Source organism: Stegodyphus dumicola, chromosome 7 (genome assembly GCF_044657685.1).
Source record: "Stegodyphus dumicola isolate Sdum_Otavi_A_Nest chromosome 7, ASM4465768v1".
In the NCBI taxonomy this organism is placed as follows: Eukaryota; Metazoa; Arthropoda; class Arachnida; order Araneae; family Eresidae; genus Stegodyphus; species Stegodyphus dumicola.
In genome coordinates, this window is record NC_140774.1 from 108,542,014 (window position 1) to 108,566,011 (window position 23,998).

The window sequence follows — 23,998 nt, forward strand, 5'->3', positions numbered from 1 at the left end:
AGCTGAAGGATTTCTTCATCCTGTACCGAAAGAAAACGTTTCCTTGAGTACGTATCATATCGACTTTATTGGACCTCTTCCATCGACGAACAAGAGATACCAACACATTCTAACTGTTGTCGACGCTTTTACGAAATTTACTTGGTTCTATCCAGTGAAATCACCAACTACGCAAGAAGTTATTTCAAAATTGAAGCAACAACAGACTGTATTTGGAAATCCAGCCAGAATCATTTCAGATCGAGGTAGTGCCTTTACATCGAAAGAATTTTCAGCGTATTGTACTGAAGAAGGTATAGAACATGTCAAAATTACTACCGGTATTCCAAGAGGTAACGGACAAATTGAGCGAATTCATAGAATTTTGATTCCTGTTTTGTCAAAATTATCACATGAAGATTCAACGAAATGGTTTAAGTATGTTCCAGATGTTCAGAGAATAATCAACAGTACAACTACGAGAAGTACGAAATATTCACCGTTTGAGCTTCTCATAGGCACGAAAATGAAGAATAAAGAAGATTTGAGAATTGGCGAGATATTGAATGAAGAATATCTAAAACAATTGATACAAGAACGTGATGAAATGAGAGAAGATGCTAAAAACAACATTTTGAGGATTCAAGAAGAGAACCGTAAACAATTCAACAAGAAACGTAAGAAACCGAAACTATACAAGATTGGCGACTTGGTAGCCATTCAGAGAACTCAATATGGGACTGGTTTGAAACTACGACCTAAATTTCATGGACCGTATAAAATCATAGCTGTTCGACCAAATGACAGATATGAAGTCGAGAAAGTAGGATGCCATGAAGGACCGAATTTGACATCTACTGCGGCTGACCATATGAAGCCATGGTCAAATTGATTTAATGCTTGTATCAGCTCAAAGCCTAAGGACCTGATACTCTTTTTTCTTTCTTTTTTTTTTTATTCTCTTTGCAGGTACATGATGGTGATGTCCATTCAACAGACATCGAGGACGATGCCTCTTCAGGCTGGCCGAAGCTGTGGGAGTCATCAACGTCCAATGCTGAATTAGAATACCAGGATTATGACGTCATCAGTATAGCATCACCCAGCGCAGTAAGAATCATCCCAGACAGCGCTGAGACCTGGTCGAGAGTGGAGGGCAGACGTGAGCAGACGGCTCACACGTCTTCAAGAGTTTATGAATTTAGATTGTGCTTTTGATGTTATGCCTTTAGGTGTAAAAGGACTGTTGGTGCATCATTATGTTAATCCTGCATACCGTTAACTTCATCTTTATATACTTTTCTTAATTACTTTTATTTCTTTCTATTAAATAAACCATTTAAATATTACTTCGTGCTCTCATGCTGTGAATTAAGTCAAATTCTACATAGATATTTTGAGTTTTTATGTATTTTTGCCTTCTCGCGAAGTGAGAACTGAATTAATTAAATGAGAAATACTCAATCGTCTGTGAAAAACTGTTTCCTTTTTGTTTTGTTTGCTTAATTTCTTTTATACATCATTCTAGCTTTATTATAGTATTTGAAGAGAACATGTGGCAACGATTAGATAATTCTATTCTTGAAATGATATAAATTTTGTGCATTATGAGTTATAATATGAACGAAATATATAAGTTACCTGTTATATAATTATTGGATTATATAACAATTAACTTAGTTTCCGTTATATAATATATAATTATTAATACTGTTAAGTGAATCTAGCGCCAGAGTGTCGCTATGGTAAACAAATACTAGAGTGAATTTTAAAGAATGCATGTATTCTATTGTGGTTTATGCGCTGTCGGCGAAGTAGATTTAATTCAATCCAATAAGTTTAAATGAAATGCAAGAAAAAATGCGTATAATTTAATATTCCGTACAAGGAAGTCATGTGATGTACACATCAGATTTTTATGTATTACAATGATGACGTGTAATATGCTATTATACGAATTTTCAAATGATGTCTTAAGCAAAATAATACATTACTCGCAATCTAACTTAACTGTATCGGGTACTTCCGCTATTAAGTATAAAGTATAATTCATGAATTTTCTTATTGCCATTCAAAACATCTTACAATGGACATAGCCGCCTTCTAATGTCTTTGTCGAGCCTAGTAGTCTTTTCTAGTGATGGAAATATGCACGAAAAGCTTTGTACTTGCCAAGATTTTAACCAAGGATTTTTCATACTGCCAAATAAGTATGATAACCATTTATATCACAAGATAATGCAGTAATTATGTACATTCTACCCTTCTTAAAGGGTTTCTGGAGACAGAAATGAGACCCAGTCGATCACATCCAGATGGGGAGAATTATTATTCACCAAATACTAGTTTTGAAGTTACACGATGTAACTAAGTTTTAACAAATATTAGTTACATCGCATCATATCCATTACCATGAATGGACAATCAAAATAAACAAAATGGAACTTATTCTCATTATAAAATTTTGGAATATATATTTTTTTAATTTTCATGAATTACAAAGAAAGCACAGGAAATTTATTGCAGAAACAATCAGATTTTTCGAAATAGGAAACATAAAATATCAAATGCACAGTCGCCGAAATTCAAACCGCTGGATCTTCAAATTGCTAAATGGAATCACTTTTATTATGAGGGACAATGGGATACATTCATGTTTTACTTTCCTATGAGATTGTGCTCTTTAACCTTTTCGATCCATGCTAAGCTGCAGAAACGAACTGTACACCGGATACTAAAACAAAAGTCTTAAATTCACCACGCAGTTCAAATGCACAACCTAAAAACAGCTGAAGAGGACAGTTTTTCTCTTTTTTCTTTCTTTCTTTTTTCTAAGCAAAATGAAACTTTGTTATCAGAAAGAAAAACATAAATTAATTTTTAAATTTTGCTTGTTAAATGTTTATTAAAATATACATAAGTAATAATAATAATAACCTGAAGGACAAAATTCAAATTAAAACTTATTTTCAATATGAAATTTTAAGTTTTGTTACGTGCAAAATATTTTTGTTAGTTACAGCTTTGTACGTCAAACATATTGACAGCTAAATATTAATTTTCAAACTGATATTTAATTCAAATAATTCTAATATGCTTAATTTATCATTAAACAATTTACTTCCATTTAAACTAAAAATAAACAAACTATGAAAATTTTCAAAGTGGGACAAAAGTTGAGAATGAATAATGACAACTTAGTTCCTTTCTCTTATTAGTCCAAAGAGGCATTTTACCCAGAAGGACTATTAATTTCGTTTTGGTATTTTCCGTTGGTTCACTATAAATGTCGGTTGACTCTTCAAATTGTGGCCACCAAATATTAGAGCCCTATATTATATTTAAAGAAATTTAATAACGAAGAATCTCACTAAATGTATGTATGTTTCTCACATTGTGTTAAAACAAAGGTACCTAGAGCCATAAAATTTTGAATAACGTACGTTTCCACCCGAATATGGGCATCTGGGATTTGGAATTTGTTTTATTGCCTATTTCATATTTTGTAAAACTTTAACAAATTTTGGATTAACAAACTTAATGATTTCAAAGCGAGCAATGGCAACACTGTACGGAAAAAAAATTATCTCCAGCGCGCGAGACTGTGTATCGGAAATTCTAAAGATATGCTCATTTTGAAATTATTTTGCGGTATTGCTGTTGAACTAAATTTTATGGTTTAAGTGCGAAGAACATGATATTTAATAAATAAAGGTAACACACAAAACGTTACAAAAACGCCTGTTTGGGCGTAAGGTAAAATTTGAAAGCTTTCAGATTTTTTTAAAATTTTTCATTAAACTTTTCTTCGATACAAATTAAAAAAACATGTCATCGTATACGAACAATTATAAAGTTAATTTTTTCTTATCATAGTTTGACACTCGAAGTCATTTCTATTCTTATAAAAAACATTATTAGACATTATCGTCATTACGAATGATAGATACTCATCGGTGAAACAGTTTTAGTATTATCGAGTTTTAACTGTCAAAAAGTACTGTTTGCATATAAAAGCATCCTAGATAAAGAGACTGACTGACCCCAGTTATTTTTTAACAGAAGCGAATAAATGTTAATCCAATTTGTTTCTTCGAAATTTTGAATAAAATTTAAATCTCAGTGTAAACTAATAAGCCCAATTTATAGATTTTTCTGGTACGTTATTCATGCTCGCTTTTAATTGTAATCAAAGTAATGTAAAGTAGGACTTCATACACTTCAAATTTTTATATAACACAGTATTTGTAACAAATACACAATTGAAATTTATATTCGTAGTCCGTACAAAATGACTTCGGGGACCACAAGTTGAGATCAATGCACTACAATATTAAATTACGGATACGTCTGATAAGAAGCGTTGTCAAGTGTCCCAAATTACAGCGCTTCCTACAGAAGCGACTGCAATTTTCTAAAGCAATGAAGCAACATAATATTGCGAAAAACTTTCTAACGATGATGTCTGCACCAGTCCGTCTATATAGAGAAACACGCTGCTAGCGCAAGTGAAACATGTTGCTAAAGCCTGCAACAGGGCTACTGACCGTCAGCACGATGGGAAACAAAGTTATAATCGCAACAGCCAATGAAAACGCGCTGGGAAATCACGAGGTATAGAGACATGTTCAATTTCATGTTGTTATTCTTTTTATTATATCACTTAATTTAATTTTTATATTTCAGTTTCTTTATGATATTATCAATTAAGCTTAACTTAGAACGGCTGTCAGTTGTTTATGATTAGATGAATCCATGTCGACACTCTGATATCCGTCATTTACATACTCGTCTCTATATTTTCCATAGATGAATAGAAAGATTATCTAAACAGGAAGAAGAAACACGATTATGCAAACAGCGTTGACTCTACCGTCACATTTCCAGCGGAATTTACGTCTGCTTATCGATACAACAGAGGCTTCCTATTGAAAGAAAGTAACGATATTTCTACCTTTTTGGCTTAATAGCTCAGAATCACAAGAGTACCCTTTATAGACGAGCTGCAGTAAAGTATAAGGTTTTGATGGAAACTTATTGCATAGCCGAGCAATGTTGTCGCTTCGTTTAGGTAGGCTCCGCACGACGGCGCCGAGTGAAAAAGGCGCCGGGCAAACATTAAAACAAGCAGTTCGTCTCGCTGCCTGTCTGAACAAGAAAATTCTTGTCTTATTTGAACGCCCCTCCTGGGGGGTCGACCAAGGTAAAACCTGGGAAGCTACTGATTACGATCTGTACCTAGGCAGTCTCGGCCACGGGTGTTTAAAATCAGTCTCTAGAGAACAGGATTCATCGCCAGCGATGGCTGTTTCAGACTCGGCAGGAACCATATGGCATTTTCGTCCGTTCCGTTGGTTGTGGTTCAGCTATATATTGAGATATTCATGGTTATTCGGGGTGAAACACCCCCGTCGGTGGAGTTGGCCAATTCAAGGAGCCTTTAAACTGCTTGAGGTTTCCAGTAAGCGCCTGGAGGCTCAAAACTGCATATTCATATCCTTCCATGGTTTCCCCCTGAGGGTGCCTAAAGCCGGCATCTGTATACCATGATGTATTATTAGCAAGCCGGATTGGTGGACTGGTCTGTCTGACAGTGTTTGAGTGATTTCGTTCTCCTGTCCGGCATTGGGGCCCCTGTTGATGGCAGATGTTTTTACTATCCCTCCAGAACGGGGACGTGGAATGTGAGTTGCTGGATATTCCTGTCCACTCAGCTGAGTCCTAGCTCGTTGGCTCGACCGATAGGTTAGCGGCTTCTTGGATCACCTTTAGGGGTTGGGGTGTTTAACTGTGTAATGGCAGCCTCGAGCTTGCCAGGTCTGAGTACCCCTTCCTCCTAGTACACTGTCTTATTTAACCGAAAGTTATAACTAGGACATGAGTTCGTCTCTTATTTGAACGTGAAAATACGTGATGCCAATGAGTATGTATTAAGACGCATTCGACAAATTGCTTAATAATTATTTTGTGTCTACTGGTACAATAATACTAATCTGTTGCAACATTTATATTTTTTGATTGCTTATTGTTGTTGTTTTTCTACATAAAAAAGTTAAGTGTACATATTATTTGCATATTATGTTAAACTTAGTTTAATTTTTTAATTTGGAAAATCAACGATTTTAGCATAATTAGTCGAAAACCTCTCATCTTTGAACCGCTGTCGTATTCTTGGCCGCGTAAATTATTAATATCTAAAACATTTCCTCTAAGTCTTTAATAAGAATGTTGTTCGTTATTCACCGGTCGTATCTGTTGAAACACAAAATACTAAAAACCTTTTTTCAGTACTCATGTCTGAATTTTCTAAATTAAGATACCTCATACAAACAAATAACTGCTGTTGATGGCTGGCATCAGGGGTACAATCAAGTAAAATAGAAAAAATACTTTGCCTGTTTGACCTTACTTAAAATAATTTGCTTTATATTATTTCTTAATAAGCTCATTGTTTCATTTGGAATTTTATCTTCAAGGTACTGAAGCATGACTTTTTGAGTTTGAATTTTATTAATATATAGAGACATGATAGGGGCAAATTTTGTTATCAATTTTATGCATTTTAAAAATTAATATTTCTTTCGAATAACTTGTTACTGGAACGACGGAAAGGAGCGCAAGTTACGCCTGTAGTTGGCAACAGCCTTGAGCACCTTACAGATGACAGTGCGATTTAGCTCAGTTTTGCCCCAATTTTGAGGGAGAGCATCCTGGGGGGCGGGTCTGAGCGTCTCTCTCCCTTCTACCTCTACTACCAACCTTTCGAGAGAACTTTCAACGCGCATATTTAGAATGCCCCCCATGCCGCATGGACATTATACATTTACAAACATCCATGCCTTCTCGAAGATTCGAACCCGGGCACTTCGGCACCGCAGTCAGCAACGCTAACCACTATACCGGCTGAGCGGCTTTTTATAACATAAATGTATGTATAATTCTTCAGTAAATATGTTTGAGTGTGGGTTTTAATAAAGCACAAAATGTTTGCATATTTAGACAAAAGATAAAATGTAATTTTTTTTCGTGTTTCATATTATTATGTTCATAATGCTTCATTTTAAATGTTAACCAAAAGCAAAAGGCGTCACTGCATAAAGGCGCTCGCTAGACATTTGCACGACGGCGCCGATTAGGCTTGGCGCGGGCCTGCGTTTAGGCGGCCTTTTAGTGATTTTCTTTAGGTGCTATCAAGTCAGCCTTGTTACCATTTGAATATCTGTTTTATAAACCAAATGGACTCTTATCAATTGTATACATCTGTATATAATGATTTTATGTTCAACTAACCTCGCATAATTCCAAATCAGGAAATTCCATTGTTTTTTCCAAAGGTATATTTGTCTCTTCTTTATTTTAGTTATTGCAGTTCAAAACAGACTTCAAATTACGTACATTCAGTAATTAAATCAATCAACACGGACAAAGTTTTCTGTAAACGAACTACGAAATAAATGCACAGTCTTTTCTTTCTGGCAAAAAAACCAATACAGACTAGTTAGCTTATTTTTAACAATCATACATTAACAATCTAGACATCATGCTGAATATATAAAGTAGATTTGATCATTACACAGGCGTATCACGTCTGTGAGGGCTTCGAGTAACAAGGCGAGGCCATTTAGCTCAAAATATAGTCAGAATATAGCCGCATTTGAAGCTTAGGAATTAATTCCCTAAATTAACTAAATTAACAGCTCACGGAGGAAGTTTTATTGATTTTATGCCACAACGGCCATTTTAGCCATTTAAATTTTGTTTATTTTACCGCATTAGAATTATTATTCTGAATGAGTTTGGGTAATCAGCATTCAAAAGAGAGATTAAAAGACTGACGTCAAAACAGTCTGGAAATTCGTCTGAAATTAGTCAATTAGTTCTAAAACATTTTGTTTTCAAAAAAATGCATTGCATACATTAGGAAGCTTTGCGCATGATAATTCTTTATTAAATACTTCTATCAGATTTACATACTTTGATATACAGCAGATTCCATAATTGATTCTGAAGAGTCACTGATCTGTAATCGGCTTATAAAACACACCACAAACCACAACTGGTGAACTGATAGCAATGGGAGGCCATTTCTGTTTTTGTCTTTTTTGGTTGTTAACAGAATATTGATTAAATACCTGGAAGAAAACTTGTCATTGCTTTCATTTCGTTTAATTTCTGGCCTGGAAAAATAAAAAGTATTACCATTTTAAAGAAATATTTGTTACAAATTTCGTGCACAAACGATCCACTGAAATAAATTTTTCTTTTTTTTAATCAGTTTTTTTTCTTTATTAAAGAAGTGCATAAGTCTTTACTCGATGTTAATTTACGGTGTAAAATCACAACTAATTTTTCTTCCTGTTTTTTGCCTTTGTTATATCATTTTAATTGTAAGATATTATGTTTTAAAGTTTTTATTTCTGGAGAATTAAAGACTATACATTTTATATCTTTAATTTCTAGGAAATTCATTCTTAAAATAATAGGCTTGTAGTTCCATTTTTACTTAAAATTATATCAAGTGTCAACCTGCTATATGCTTAAGATCAGATTTCAGTTTTATTTTACACTTATGAGTTTTATATCTCTAAATACTTTTTAATACTTTTTAACTTTAAATTTTGGAAGAGTTAACCTGTAATTCAAAGATTTTGGATCAAAGTTTATAATTATAGTCAATTAGTTTGGATGTTGTGATGCATTCATGTTTTTATACTCTTTACTATGTTTTGCTCTGTTAGTATTTAATAATTCGTCATGAAATTAAAAGCAAATCTTATTTCAGAATAGTAGCAGTATGTAACGAATTGTCTTTACTTGGACATATTTAGGATTCGCTCAAAATATCAACTAATATCATTAAAAATATACCTAGATAACCTGCTGATGCTTATGGGCATTAAGAGTTCACTTAATATTCATTATATATTTCAGTCACAACATTTAAGGATATAAACATTTCACTGGAAAAAAAATATCTGATGTGTACACCACATGACTTCCTTTTTGGTCTATTAATTTATACACATTTTTTGCTGAATTTCATGTAAACGTATTTCCTCGAATTTTATTACAGACATATTTCTCATTTAATCAATTCACTACTCATTTCGCGGTTAGGCAAAAATACATAAAACCTGAAAACATCATTAAAAATTGTAAAACACAGAAAAATGTAAAATAGTTTAAAGACAAATTTTTACAGTTAAATTTATAGTTTCTACGCAACAATAAGCAATTCAGCCAGCGGGCAAGAAGGCAGAAACGGTTGTTTCGGTGAACAAAACTGAAAGTTTACTTTCGGTCCCACTCGGTAAAAGGACACTGAAGTTGGTGTAGAAACTCACTTAATTCACTATTCTGCTAAGAGTTTCAAATGCAAACAAATGGCGGCTTCGTTAGTAGCACTTAAACAACTTTTAAATGTTTATAATTCTACAATTATTGCGTGCAGATTTACTAAAGGCATAAAACACTTAACTGTAACATAAGAACAACATAATGCAATCACTTGTAAATCCAAAAAAAAAAAAAAAAAAAAAAAAAGGCACAATTTACCAATATATAAGCATAAAAAATTTGAGCTCACTGAGCCGGATAACAGGTTGGGCATGTGTTTATGTGAGTATCGTTTGCTTCATTTTATTGTTGCAAACAGCGTAAATTTCTTTTGTTTTTCTTCCTTTAGTTTCGAACTTTATATGTGTATGTGGCAACAAGATAATTGATTGATAGCATTGTGTTTGTGACAGCCATGTAGAATGGCTCGCTTATTTTGTATCAATTATTTCGCATCTCTGACACATTATTTATAATTAGTGTAATGAAATAAAAGTGAAGGAATACAGTCCATGTGTTACGTATTTATTGTTTGTGAAACATATTAAGTAAAGATAATTTATTATTGGTCAAAAGTCTAGCCGGAGTGCTAGTAAAGATAGTGACTGTTCTAAGCGCATTGTAACAACACAAATATGCATATGGTTGGAGAAAAATTACTCCACTTTGTGATGTAAGTGGATTTTGAACATTTATATTCTACTAAAAATTCATTTATAACGGATTTTAAGAAAAATGTTGTAATACAGCATAGAAAAGTGTTTCGATTTCGTTTTAATAATAAATAGTGTTAAGTGATTTAAGAACAATTTCTGTTTTTGAATTGATCAATTATGAGTGAACTTATAACTTTTAAAACGAAAAGAGCGGTTTTACGCAGGAGTGTTACTAATTATGTAAAGAAAATTGAAACTATTTTAACTGTAGATGAAATTAATTTAATAGAACTAGAGAAATGTGTCGAATTATTGACACAAAAAGAAACTGAGTTAAGGAAGCTTGATTCTGAAATCGAAAGTTTAATTACAGATACTAAAGAATTAGAAAACGAAATAGATAATGTTCAGGAGTACACAGATAAAATTTATTTGTGGAAATTTAAAGGTAAAAAAAGATTAAAAAATCAAAATAGTAAAAATAATTCTAATAGTGTAATTTCAGAACAGATTCTTGACAATATTAAATTACTTAAGTTAACATTACCGACTTTTGGTGGTAATATTACAGAATGGATAGCTTTTAAAGATCTTTTCAGTGCTTGTGTAAGAAATAATACAAATTTATCTAATGCTAAAAAATTACAGTATTTGAAGGCTTCGTTGAAAGGTGAAGCATATCGCATTATTCAAACCATTCAAATTTCGGATTGTAATTTTGAAATAGCATGGAATTTGTTAGACGAAAGATATTCAAATAAGAGAGAACGAATTTTTGCATATATTAAACGTTTTCTAAGCTTACCAACTACAGTACACTCCCGATTATCCGAGGAATTGGGTGGCGCGGCCGCTGTTGATAACAAAAAACGCGGATAATCCAAAAAAAGCTCAAAACGAGTATAGCAAATAAGAAAACAGTCATTCAAACTTTGAAAAATCGTTTTATGTACAATAAAACGTAAAATAAACAGCAGGAAATGTTTAACTAACGCTTAATATTTTAGCTCATTAGGCTTAATATATTCTCCCCATGAAGTCCAATTTCTCGAATTCCATGTCGCTGCTTAAAACGCGTCAACCAGCCAGAAGGCGCATCAAAATTTCCTTTCAGGCCTAACAACTCAAAAAAGGTTTTTGCCTTCGCCACAATGACAGGACCATTTACATGAGAACCTATTTTGTGCTAAACACACTGTCAATGCCATGTCTACCTCATCAAAGGTCAACCCTTCATAGTTTTTCGCGTTTTCATTGCAGAAGCGCTGTCCGACATTGATGCGAAGTTCACCAGTTTGTCTTTTTGCTTTGGAATGTCACGCACTGTTGTTTCCGTGATTCCGCAATCCAATTCCATCTGCTAATTTGAAAATTAATTCTAGTTTTTGCGCAATCTTCAACACAACCTTCTTTCGTTTTCCTGACATTTTAAATCGGTAACGAAAAACACAAAACCAAAAAGTACAAGCACTGAGCACATTAAAAGATAAGAAATTAACTCCGACCAGTTCGCAAACACTATCAGGCTTAAACTAACAATGGCGAGTGGGAAGAAGTGGACGTGTCAGTAAGATTAAGACGCGAGAGGGCGGTGGAGCAGGCACTGCAAGGGTGAGTAAGAAATCACTTACTCATCAGAGGGGATGGTTCCGAGAAGGCCGAGGATATTTTTGCCATAAATAAGCACGATATTAGCAAATTTAACTTTTCTCTCAGTTTTGTGAACATTTTTATTTTCTTTGCTTTACGCTTGTAAAAAAAAAAAAAAAAAAATTTGTGCAGCAGGCGCGGATAATCGGCCCGCGGATAACCGGGAGTCTACTGTATTCAAAATGAATCAGCATTTCCTATTTTAAATTTAGTTGACAACATTAATGAAGTAATTCGTTCTTTAGAAGTATTGAATCAAACCATTGATAATTTTGGTGACACTTTAATGACTTATTTAATTTTGCAAAAATTAAACCCTTCTACAAAATTATGGTGGGAACGTCAGTTAAAATGTTATGAGATTCCAAAACTTATGGCTTTAATTGAATTCCTAAAAAAACTATGCAAGAACACTTCAAAACAGCAAATCAACAAGTAATAAGGTACCTAAATCTGTGTTTCAAAATAAGAATAATGTTCTGGTTGCTACTTTGGGTTGTGGTTATTGTAAAGAAGATCATAGCTTAGCCAAAATTTCGAAATTTCTAAATTTATCTGTTCAGCAGAGAATAGAATTTGTAAAATCTAATTGTTATTGTTTTAATTATTTATCTAATATGCACTTGCTCAAAAAATGTAAGAGTTTAAATACATGTCAACATTGCTTTAAGAAACATCACAGTATTTTACACATTGTAAATAATTCAAAGAATAAAACTCAGTTAAACAGTATATCTCCGCCTACGCAGTCTATCCCTAAAAGAGATGAATTAACGAGTCTTAAGGATGTTTTAGCCACAGTTTGTTCCTCTCATTATGATTCGAATGCAAAAAGTAATCAAACTAGTCACATTTTATTGTGTACTGCTTTAATAAAAGTTCAAAATTCTGAACAACAATTTGTGAAGTGTAGATGTTGATGTGACACTGGATCTCAGAGATCATTTATTTCAAGGGATTGTGTGAAGAAATTAGGATTACGAGTGAAAGATAATTCCATTTCTGTATCATGTCTAGGAGAATTTAATACTATAAGTAATGGGGAAGTCGATTTAGTATTCATTTCTCATTTTAAAAGTGATATTCGTGTATCAACATCAGCGTTTGTACTGAGCAAGGTGACAGGTAACATTTCCTATGTATCTTTGCCATCAATCATCTTTGATAACTTCAGTGATTTACAATTAGCTAATTCATTATTTTACAAGTCACAACCAGTTGACATTTTATTTGGAGTAAATGTATTTCTGCATTTAATGACGGGAGAAATTGCCAAACGTGGTCCTGATCTACCATTTGCTCTAAATTCGAGGTTGGGATGGATAATTTCGGGTACTACAAATTTTGAATCTACAAATTTTGAGCCAGTATATGTAAATCATTTGAATACAAACACAGATGAGTTAGTAAATTCTTTCTGGGAGTTAGAAAAGTTTCCAAATGTACAACCTTTAACAAATGAAGAAAAACTTTGTGAAGAGCATTTTAAAAACTCGCATTTTAGAGACACATCAGGTCGTTATTCAGTTGCATTACCATTCAAACATAATAGAGATATTCCAGGTGACTCCCGTGAAATGGCGCACAGAAGATTTCAATACTTGGAGAAGAGGTTGTTATCTATGAAGGAAATTTACAACCAGTATATTCAGTTTATGAAAGAGTACTTTTCACTAGAACACGTAGAATTAGTGCCAGACACAGATTATGAATTAGAGAATAAATACTACTATATCCCACATCACTTCGTGTTGAAAGACTCTAGCTTAACAACAAAATTGAGAGTTGTTTTCGATGCGAGTGCTAAAACAACCACAGATGTTTCTTTAAATGAAACGCTAATGATAGGCCCACAAATACAAGATGACTTAATTTGCATTTTACTAAGATTTAGACTTCATAACATTGCAATAATCGCTGATATTAAAATGATGTACAGCAGATAAAGGTTCATGAAAATGATAGAGATTTTCAGAGAATATTATGGAGAGATAGCCCGTATAAACAAATACAAGTTGGTCGTTTTTGAAAACAGTTACATATGGAACTGCAGCTGCTCCATATCTTGCAACCAAAGTTTTGAGTCAGTTAGCGATTGATGAAGGATTGAACTTTCCAAAGGCAAAGAATATAGTTTTAAGAGATTTTTATGTTGATGATATGTTAACTGGTGTAAAAGATAGTTCGGAAGGTATTGCATTGATAGACGAATTGCAACAACTGCTAAAAAGGGGTGGCTTTGAGCTTCACAAATGGTCGACAAGTGAACCGTCATTGTTAAAATCCTCTGGCTTAACAAACACAGATAGTGACAATATTCACCGTGTAATAGAAGATAAAACATTGAAAGTTCTGGGATTGGAATGGCATCCGGACAATGATGAATTCAAATGTAATGTCGGTGTAATAGAGTATCAAAGTGTTCCGACTAAAAGGATTATTGTGTCATTCATAGCAAAGCTATTCGATCCGTTGGGGTGGATAGCTCCATTTGGTAATTCTCGCTAAAATGATCCTTCAGCAATTGTGGAAATTACAATTATCATGGGATGATCCTGTAACAGAGGAGATTGATCGAAATTGGAGAAATCTATGTAGAGAAGTTAAACTTTTGAATTCTATAAATATACCTAGGAAAATTCTGCTACCTGATTATTTTCGATGTGAACTTCACGGATTTTGTGATGCGTCTGAAAGCGGTTATGCAGCAGTTATTTATATCAAAACTTGCAATAACTCTGACATTAATGTTAAACTTGTAACAGCTAAAACTCTTGTAGCACCATTAAAATCTATTACGATTCGAAGACTGGAATTATGCGCCAGCAGTGTTATTGGCACGCTTCATTCAGTCTGTAAAAGCTGCATTAGTTATAAATTTTGATTTAGTGCAAGCTTGGAGTGATTCACAAATCGTGTTGTCATGGCTAAAGTCAGATCCTAAAAAATGGCAAGTATTCGTATCCAATAGATTTTCTGAAATACAATCCATCTTAACACCTGAAAACTGGAGTCATGTTGATGGGAAAGAAAATCCAGCTGATTGTGCTTCACGTGGGTTATTTCCTGCAGAACTATTATCTCATCAATTGTGGTGTAATGGTCCTTCTTGGTTAAAGTGCAGTGAGATTGCCTTGTCAAAAAATATTCTTATAGATGAAAAGGCATTATCAGATGCACGTAAAACAGTCTCATTTGTAGTTTCTGAACCTGTACAGGAACTTGCTATTATATCAAATATATCTTCATTTGCAAAGTTACAACGCATATTTGCTTGGATATTAAGATTCATATCGAATTCAAAAGTAGCATATCTAGAAAGAAATACGTCTTTTTTATTTAGTAATGAAATTCGAGCTGCAACTTTCTGTATTGTCCGAATAATACAGTGATTTCACTTTTTAAAAGAAATTCAATGTTTGAAGTTGGGAAAGGACTTACCTACAAACAGCAACCTCCTTAGCTTGTGTCCAATTTTAGATGACAACAAAGTGTTACGTGTAGGAGGAAGACTGAAAAAAGGGCAACTATCAGAAAATGAAAAACATCCGATCTTATTACCTTCAAAACACCATCTGACAGAAATCATAATTAGACACTTTCATGTCAAATATCTGCATGCAGCACCAGAACTTCTTCTATCTTTAATTAGACAGCAATTTTGGATCATATCTGCTAGATCTGCTGTCCGAAAAGTAGTAAGATCTTGTATCACGTGTTGCAAACTTAGAGCTAAAACTGCAAGTCAAAAAATGGCTGATCTACCGGAATCTAGAGTAACACAATCGCGACCATTTCATCGAACTGGAAAAGATTTTTGTGGACCGTTCATGATTAACCCTTTCAGGGGCGGTGGTTGCGCCTTGAGACCGCATTTTCAACATTTTTTTAATTAAAGAAATTGTTTTTTTTTTTTTTTTTTTTCCTCAAAACCGCTGCTAAAATTAAATTACTTCTTAAAGCTGATAACAGATGGCAGCAGCAAACCTTTCTGAGCATCCATTAATTGATACGAATCATTCAAAAATAGCTTCTTTTGCACACTACTCTTTTTGACCCATTTTAAAAACAAAAAGCCCAAAAATTTAAAAATTTTTCCCCAATATATTTTATAAGCAGGCATCAATGAGTAATGAAATGTCCTTAGTTCACAAAAAAAGTAATGGAACCCTTTTAATTTTGAATGTTTTCATTGCGGTTTCAGTATGAAACCACCGCCCCTCTGAGACATCGAAGGAAGGATCAGATGACGCAGTCGCGAGATTTTTTGCAGTTGTGTTTATTGCTTTCGGATCACTGCTGTAAACAGTTGCACAATATCTTCATTTGAGTGGCTTCAAAGATGAGGATTTATGGAGCTTTTGAGAGAGAGAAAACATTTCTTATTTTTTACAGAGACACAGAGCACACTGAAAAACACTCACAGTTGCGTTTTTATTATGCTTCTCTTAGCGGTCGCTTTTCTCATGCTTCTAGTTCATAGTAAAATAATTGTATGCATCTTAATTTATTTTATTTTTACATATAATTTTCTTAGTTTTAAGCATAATTTTAAAAAATATTTCATAGTTTTATGCAAGTAAATTAGTGCATTATTAGTTACTTTTTGTCTCATACTTTTTTGTTTCCTGTTTTAAATTTTTTATTTATAATTTAAAATGCGTGTCTATGCAAATATTACTTACTTCATTAGTTGTTCAGTAATTTACTAGTATAATCTGCAATTTGGGTTACGTTCAGATACTTTTCAGCAAAGTAAAGATAAATAAGCAAATGTTTAGTCTTAAATGCTCTAGACGGGCGCTGGTTTCAAGGCGAAACCGGTCCCCTTTCCATAAAGGGAGACGAAAAAAATTTTTTAAACTCATTTATGTTGTCTATAGGACCACTGCATGTCATTATGCTTACTTTTTCATAACTTTTAAAAAATCATAACATTGCGCCCCTGTTAAAGATGCAGACAAAGAAACCAGAAAATATTTTTTGCAATGTAAGCAAAAATCAAGAAATTCACAAATTTTTGTCTTTAGAGGAAATAAAATGGATATTCAACCCGCCATCATCTCCCCATTTTGGTGGACTATGGGAATCGGCAGAAAAGTCAATGAAATTACATCTATAAAGGACTGTTGGTGATACTGTGCTGACCTATCCGGAATTTCAGACCTTGATAGCGCAGGTTGAGGCTTGTCTCAACTCTAGGCCATTGTGTCCAACATCGGCTGATCCAAATGATTTAACTGCATTAACACCTGGTCATTTCCTAATAGGAACGTCTTTAACTGCCATACCTGAACCAGACCTAAGTTATAGTTCCTTCAATCACCTTGACAGATGGCATGTGAGACAGTTTATTTTTCAGCACTTCTGGAAAAGATGGCGTCGAGAATACCTGTCTCAGCTTCAGGAAAGACCTAAATGGCAAAAACGTCAAAACAATTTAAAAGTCAATGATTTACTCCTCATCAAAGAAGACAATCTTCCGCCTCTTAAGTGGAGGTTAGGGAGAATAATTGCTGTTCATCCGGGCTCAGATCATAGAGTTAGACTTGTTAGTATTAAAACTGGTCATGGTGTCACAAAACGACCAGTAGTGAAATTGTGTCCTCTTCCTATTCAGACTAAAAATTGCATATAATATTTTGTATTATTTTTCTTATGTTTATCTTTTATTATAGACTAAGAAGTTTCAAAATGCTCCAACAGTTGAAATCCCCTGGGATTTCAACGAGGGCCAGGATGTTTATGTGAGTATCGTTTGCTTCATTTTATTGTTGCAAACAGCGTAAATTTCTTTTGTTTTTCTTCCTTTAGTTTTGAACTTTATGTGTGGCAACAAGATAATTGATTGATAGAATTGTGTTTGTGACAGCCATGTAGAATGGCTCGCTTATTTTGTATCAATTATTTCGCATCTCTGACATCTTATTTATAATTAGTGTAATGAAATAAAAGTGAAGGAATACAGTCCATGTGTTACGTATTTATTGTTTGTGAAACATATTAAGTAAAGATCATCATGTATATATACATTTTTGGTTCAGCCTATTGCAACCGAAAAGGGAGGTGTACAACTACGTACTAGTTCCATATACAAAATTGCAACGTTCTGAGGTTAATCGTATTTGAGTTATGCGAGATACTTGTACGTCTATATTTTGAGTTATGTGAAATACGTAAGTATTTCACATAACTCAAAATGTAGACGTACAACTACGTAATAGTTTTATATACAAAATTTCAACTTTCTGAGGTTAGTCGTGTTTGAGTAATGCGAGATACGTACGTATTTCATATAACTCAAAACGTAGACGTATGTACATACGAACAGACGTCACGAAAAAAGTCTCTTCTGAATCCATTTGGCGATCCGTTTTGTGAAAACGATTTCTTTATTCTGTCTCTAAGTACAGACATCACGCAAAAACATCGTTCAAATGGATTCGAGAACGGCCAAAATGGATGTTTTCGTTGAAATATGATACCCGAAAATTTTCGCAATTAAATACTTCCTTTACTTCGTACAAGGAAGTAAAAACAAAAACAAAAAAGAAATGTTTTCAATTCCTTATGTATGTGACACTACATTGTGTAAGTGCTTACTAGCCGCAATCAAATAAAAAATGTAATTAAAAATGCATATTTTTACCAAGATGTATCCGAAATATTGGCAAATCAAAGCGTTTATGGTATTTAGCACTGACTTATATCTTTAACTGGCTCTGATATATAATAAAAATGTTGGTTACCTCTGCGAAAAAGAAACCGAGATTGAGCTTTCAATCTTTTTTCAGTAATAAAACACATGAAAAGGAACTTATTGGATAAAAAGTTCATACTAAACTATTGGACGCAAAAACTTTATGTCTTTTAAAAATGGAAAGTGAAATACACTTTTAGGTTTTTCTTTCCGTTATTCTTAGGTGCACCTTCTTCTCAGTAAAGGCTTCTTATCTCCTTGTCTCAATGACGAACAAAACTCGTAAAAACTTATAGTGCTATTGCTTATAGTGCTTCTCCTTTTAGTCAGAATAACTTCGAAGACAGTAGGCTCCTTTTAGAAAGCGACTTTTATTGCGACTGCTATAAACTTTTCTGAAGTTTTTAACAACTGGATAGTAATAAAGTCGTTCGCGCTTTATTGAAACAATTTTCCAGTTAAATTTTCTGATAAATATTTTTAGATAAAGATTTGACATTTTCATTATAATCAGCTGCTATTGTTTTGTTTTGATTGAAATGCAGAATGAGATTTTAATTTTGGAAATGGCTCCAAAATTGATAGATGGCTCGAAGGTTACGTAAATGCACTTCCTGATGAAAAATATTCGTATCAACAAATGGTAAAGGCTTGTAAAAAACCAAGGTTAATACAAAGAAAGATGCTTTAAATATATTAATCTTGAAAGAGAAAAAGCATTTCCCTGAGAGTAAAAGCAATGACACTGAAGACACTGAAGTATCTGAAAGTATCCTGAAGCATCTTGAAAGAAAGCCCGTCGAATCGAAAATCTGTTGCATCGGAACTGGGAATGCCTTAAGGCGCTGTAAGTTAAATCATTCATAAAACTGAAGTTAAAAAAGTTTGTAGAGTAACTACGATTTTGGATGCAGGAAACGTAAAAAATTTTCAATGCCCTCGCCGGAACTCGAACCTGGGCCTTTTGAATACGCGCCGAGTGTGATATCGTTACACTACAAAGGCATGCAGAAAGGAGGGAGAAAACACCTTATATACTCCTCCTTTTAAAGGGTGACTGAGGATTTGGGGACCCCCTCGTTAAATCCTGCTGGTGAAGAATCATCATCTACCCCTTGTTTTGGTTCGAGCCCCACTGTAGAGTCATTAAGACTTTTGAAGTAAGAAACAAGAAAAATAAGCAATGCACTCGCCAGAACTCGGAGCTGGAACTCTCTAATACGAGCCGATTGTGTTACCGTTACACCACAGAGGCATGCAGAAAAGTGGGAGAAAACACCTTATAAGTTAAGGGCGTGGTCTATTATGATCATAAGACCAAATTGTTTGGTTAGGTGGGTCGGGCTGAGCCCACTTCTGGTACTTTATACGTCAATTTCTTTTGCCAGAGTGTATTTTGGAAAGAAAAATAAATTGTAGATAATTATTTGAAGAATACTTACCTACTGATAAATGGAAACTTGTGGCAATATTCAGTGAGAATATTTAAGTGACTGTCATTAAAAAGTTTTGTCAGTTTTCTATTACTCAGCTGACGAAAATGACCGTATAAAAATGGCTTCGTCAATATACAAAAAAAGTTCCCAGCAGGATTAATAATAGCTGCAGCATTTTGTTGCAACAATAAATTAAAACTAAAAAATGTCTCAGATAAAGTTAAAATGAATTCACAGTACTATCAACAGAAAATTTTGTAGCCAATTGTTTTCAGAAGAAATTCCAGTCTTATATGGACAAGACATCAAAAACGTTCAACTTCGTGTGGATTATGTTTCTAGTCACACGTCTAAGTCAGCTGCCTGTTATTTAGCAAAAAAAGAATTAGAAACAAGAAAAAATATATAAATTAATAAAATGTCTGCAAAATCACTTAAAGCTTCTCCTATGGTCTTCCGTGCTTTCGGTTTATTACACCGAGCTTTAAGGTAAAGGCATTGAAGAACTATGAATGGAATTTGGAAAACCAATAAAAACGAAGAATGGGATAAAATTGACGTCACGATATTAAGGAAAAAACTACTTTCATCGAAGATTCGAGCTAGAGCTGTAGCCAAGAATCCAGCCTATCTGACAAAATCACTTCGCGCAAGAAATACGCCTATTTTGTATAAAAACCAATTACTAAAATCGTTTCTACAAAGTTCGAATGACCTTCTGCATAACTAAGCATTAACAGTCTATCTAAGATTCGCTTCTAAGCTGCTCTCCATTATGGCGCTTGTGTTAAAGTTCTTTCTCGCCAGCCCTTAATGCGATAACTGAAGTTTCAACTTTTCACATTTGCAGTCTTAAACCTAATGAATTTTCTCCATATCGAGCATTTAGGCACTCATAAGGAAACCTTCCGTAAACAGGTTTTCAGTACGCAAAACTTACGTAATTACCAAAGCACTTAGATGAAATATCCCTAAATAATTTATTTACAAAGTGAAAAATATGCTTCATATAAAATTCCTTGACGCTGATGTATTAAATTATTAATTAAAACCGTATTTACATTTATTATTTCAGCTATTATAAATGCTTATATTATTTTATTATTCCATAATAAGGCAAAATTTAATAAATAATTTTGATTCTTCTAATTTAGCTCTTCCTTACTGATATGAGGTATGGATGTAAATTCTTGTAAGAAAGAAATGCCTCTTTCCTGTTCTAGTCGATTAACCAAATGTGTTCCACTGCGGTAAAACACGAAACAGGAGATTTTAGTACACTTCCACATTCTGGATGCGTATTGTCAAACAGAATGGCTGTTGGCTGAAAGTCAAGAGGCATTAGAGTAGCAACTGTAGAAGGACGTATGGTTAAAAGGAAAGAGTACATTTTAATTTAAATCATGCATAGTTAATTTTATGTCCAGTTTATATAGGTTGTATCGGTACTAAGGTTACAAAATTGTAGGAGGGGTAGGGTGCACCCAGATAACCTAAAATTGCATAGCAATGCAGGGTCGGAAATACTTTCCTGACACGGAATATGGCGTCTATCCCAGCACTCTTGCACGGAAGAGTCATTTTACGCAAGGACGCTGGAGTAGGAGGATTGGATTGGTGATTATACCAATACGGAGTTGGGCGATATGCAACAAGTAAACAAGGCTACTTGGATGTTACCATTTGGCCAACAGTGGGCGTCATGATGTGATGTATAACCCTATACGATACCGAGACAGGGCATACATAGATTGCTTCTTAAGAGGACATATGTAAACACTGCTATGTAACACCCCTGTTTACAGCACCGAGGAACTGGTTGCACTCTTCGCAGTAACTGTCAGAGAGGCCTGAGACATACCTGGTATTCTCCAGAAACTTTGGGATTCCATGCACCGGAGATGTTGTTGCTGTGACTTATCTCGCTTGTCTGACAGTAACATCAGAGCAAGCCCACAAAATTCATCGTGGCAAGGGTTGCAAATTGCGCCTGTCGTTGGCAAGGGCTTAGAGTACCATACGGGTGACAGTACGACTTTGCTCAGTTCCACACCCAATTTTAAAGGAGAGTACCCCGAGAGGACGGGGCCGAGGGTCTCTCACCCCTCCTCCCCTACCACACCCTCTCGAGAGGAGCTTCGTCTAGCAGCATATTTAGTGGCTTAATGACTAGGTCACTGAACACTAGTAGTTCGGTCCGAGGTTCGAATCCCGCCAACGGGCTGGCTTTCAATTAAAATATGTATAAAATTACGTTAGTTTAGTTATATTATAAATATTTTATCATGATATTGTTAAGCGTCAATTCCAGGCAAGAAATATTTGTGAATTTTGCCTCTCTTCCCTTCGCAATAAAATTAGCATCCTAATTTAAATAAGAAAGCATTTCCATTCATTCCTATAGGCTTATTTAATGTCTAAATATTTCCCAACTCTTCTTGCTCACGTAGTTAAAACCAAGCCTTAGCGTTTCTCTGCCGCGAATTTTGGATACAGTTTAAGATCGAATATTCTCTCTCTATCCTAGTCACAATAGCTTTTCCACCTGTTCAGAGTCCGTCTCCTAGATCAGAGATCTCAAACTGGCGACTCACGGTTGCGTGTGACTCCGGAATCAATTTTATACTGCCTGTGAAGGCATTTCAGGTGCGTATATGTTGCAAATACGTTGTTGCAAAGATTTCAAAATTCTAGTTGTTTATAGTTAAGTTTATATAGTTTATATATAGTTTATATAAGTTTATATAGTTAAGTTTATATTATTTTAATTTACATTGAAAACGAACGTGAATAAAGAACTTGAAAATTCTGTAAATGAAGGCAATTAATTTAAAGTGTAAAAAAATTTTATTCAAAGATTTGAGGGTACAGATTTTATTAACTTTTATTACTGCTCTATAAAAAATAAATAATATATAAACTCATTTGCGAATTATTGCTCTAAGAATAATCGTATTGTTTTAACATTTATAATTAAACAGCTTTTTTTTTATTCTTCAAAATTATTAAGAAAAGCACCGAGGTAATCGATGAGCTTCTACAATATATGATGAAGATAATTTCCAGAAATGTCTCTCCAAGTAGTTAGGTCTAGTTACAAGTATTATCAGAATCGAAATTCCATCAAATGACAAGCTATAGTAAGAAATGAAGAAGTTTGTAATTATTTACATTCAAACATATGTATTTTTATTTACGCTTCGGAGAAAAAATTAATAAATATCAGAAAGAGGCTAGGTTGTTATTATCTGTTCCCAAGTTTTGACTGACTTGATAAATTTTCTCGCTTAGGAGTACGGTTATATGTGAACAACTTTATTTCACAGTTGAAAACTAATAAAAAAAAAGAGCCCGATTGAACGATCGATGAGCATCTACAATACCTGATGAAGATAATTTCTAATAATTTTTTTCTAGTGCATGGACAATATACAAGCAATTTTGTATAATGTCCATGCACTAGAAAAAAATTTGTATTTACGAACAAGACTTAAACTATTTACATACAAACACATGTATTTTAATTTATGTGTCAAAGAAAAATTTAAATTTGAATTTTTTTTTACTTTGCGATAATATTATTATTTTAATTTACGTTCCGATAAATTTAATTACTTTTTTAAAATTTTGTTAACAAAATTTCATTTAAAAAAAAATATTCTAGCTTGTCAGCTGATTTCTGAACTGGGACTCGGCCCGCATGCAATTTTAAAATCGAAACTACTGTTCTAGATCATAAGTTTAATCATATATTGCAAGAAGTATTGTATTTAAGTTATTTTCTTATGTTATTTCAGAAATTAAAATTTCATATTGTCAGCAAAAATAATTCATTTTTAATAAAAATCAATCTTACTTATGTCATGTTTTATCTTTAATAAAAACAGAGTGACTTTTATTTAAAAAATGAATTGATCTACCCTGGTTTTCTGGGAAGTAATTGAAAAACGATTTGAGAGGAAACCGATGTACGCTTATAAAGTAATATTGAGCCATTTCTTATGTTATTACTGGATGAAAAATTTCCTTCCGTTTGCCTTCACTTTTTCCTTGCATCATTCGCTATTTGAAGCAGACAAATGAATCATTATTTCATACCTAAATGATTATTTCGAAAATTCCACGGAATGTTTGTAATTCCATTTGGGAAAATTAAATAAATTTAAACAAATCTGAAAGCTTTTAGGTTTTATTTTATGCCCAAAAGCTCGTTTTTGTTTTATTTACAGAAACATGAAGGT

General features: G+C 33.6%; 1 protein-coding gene across 3 annotated transcripts in view; it reads right to left on the reverse strand.

Moving 5' to 3' along the window:
• LOC118195307 (uncharacterized) overlaps window positions 1–23,998 on the reverse strand; it is a 196,256-nt gene that overhangs the window by 141,990 nt on the left and 30,268 nt on the right. The window contains exon 3 of one of the 3 annotated variants that reach the window (XM_085820700.1): window positions 7,969–8,156. The exons of the other annotated variants lie outside the window; for them this stretch is intronic. Within the exon in view, the coding sequence (XP_085676826.1) occupies window positions 8,104–8,156 (53 nt within the window). The 3' untranslated portion in view covers window positions 7,969–8,103. Of the gene's footprint in view, window positions 1–7,968; window positions 8,157–23,998 lie in introns of those variants that run through there. 3 annotated transcript variants of the gene reach the window in all.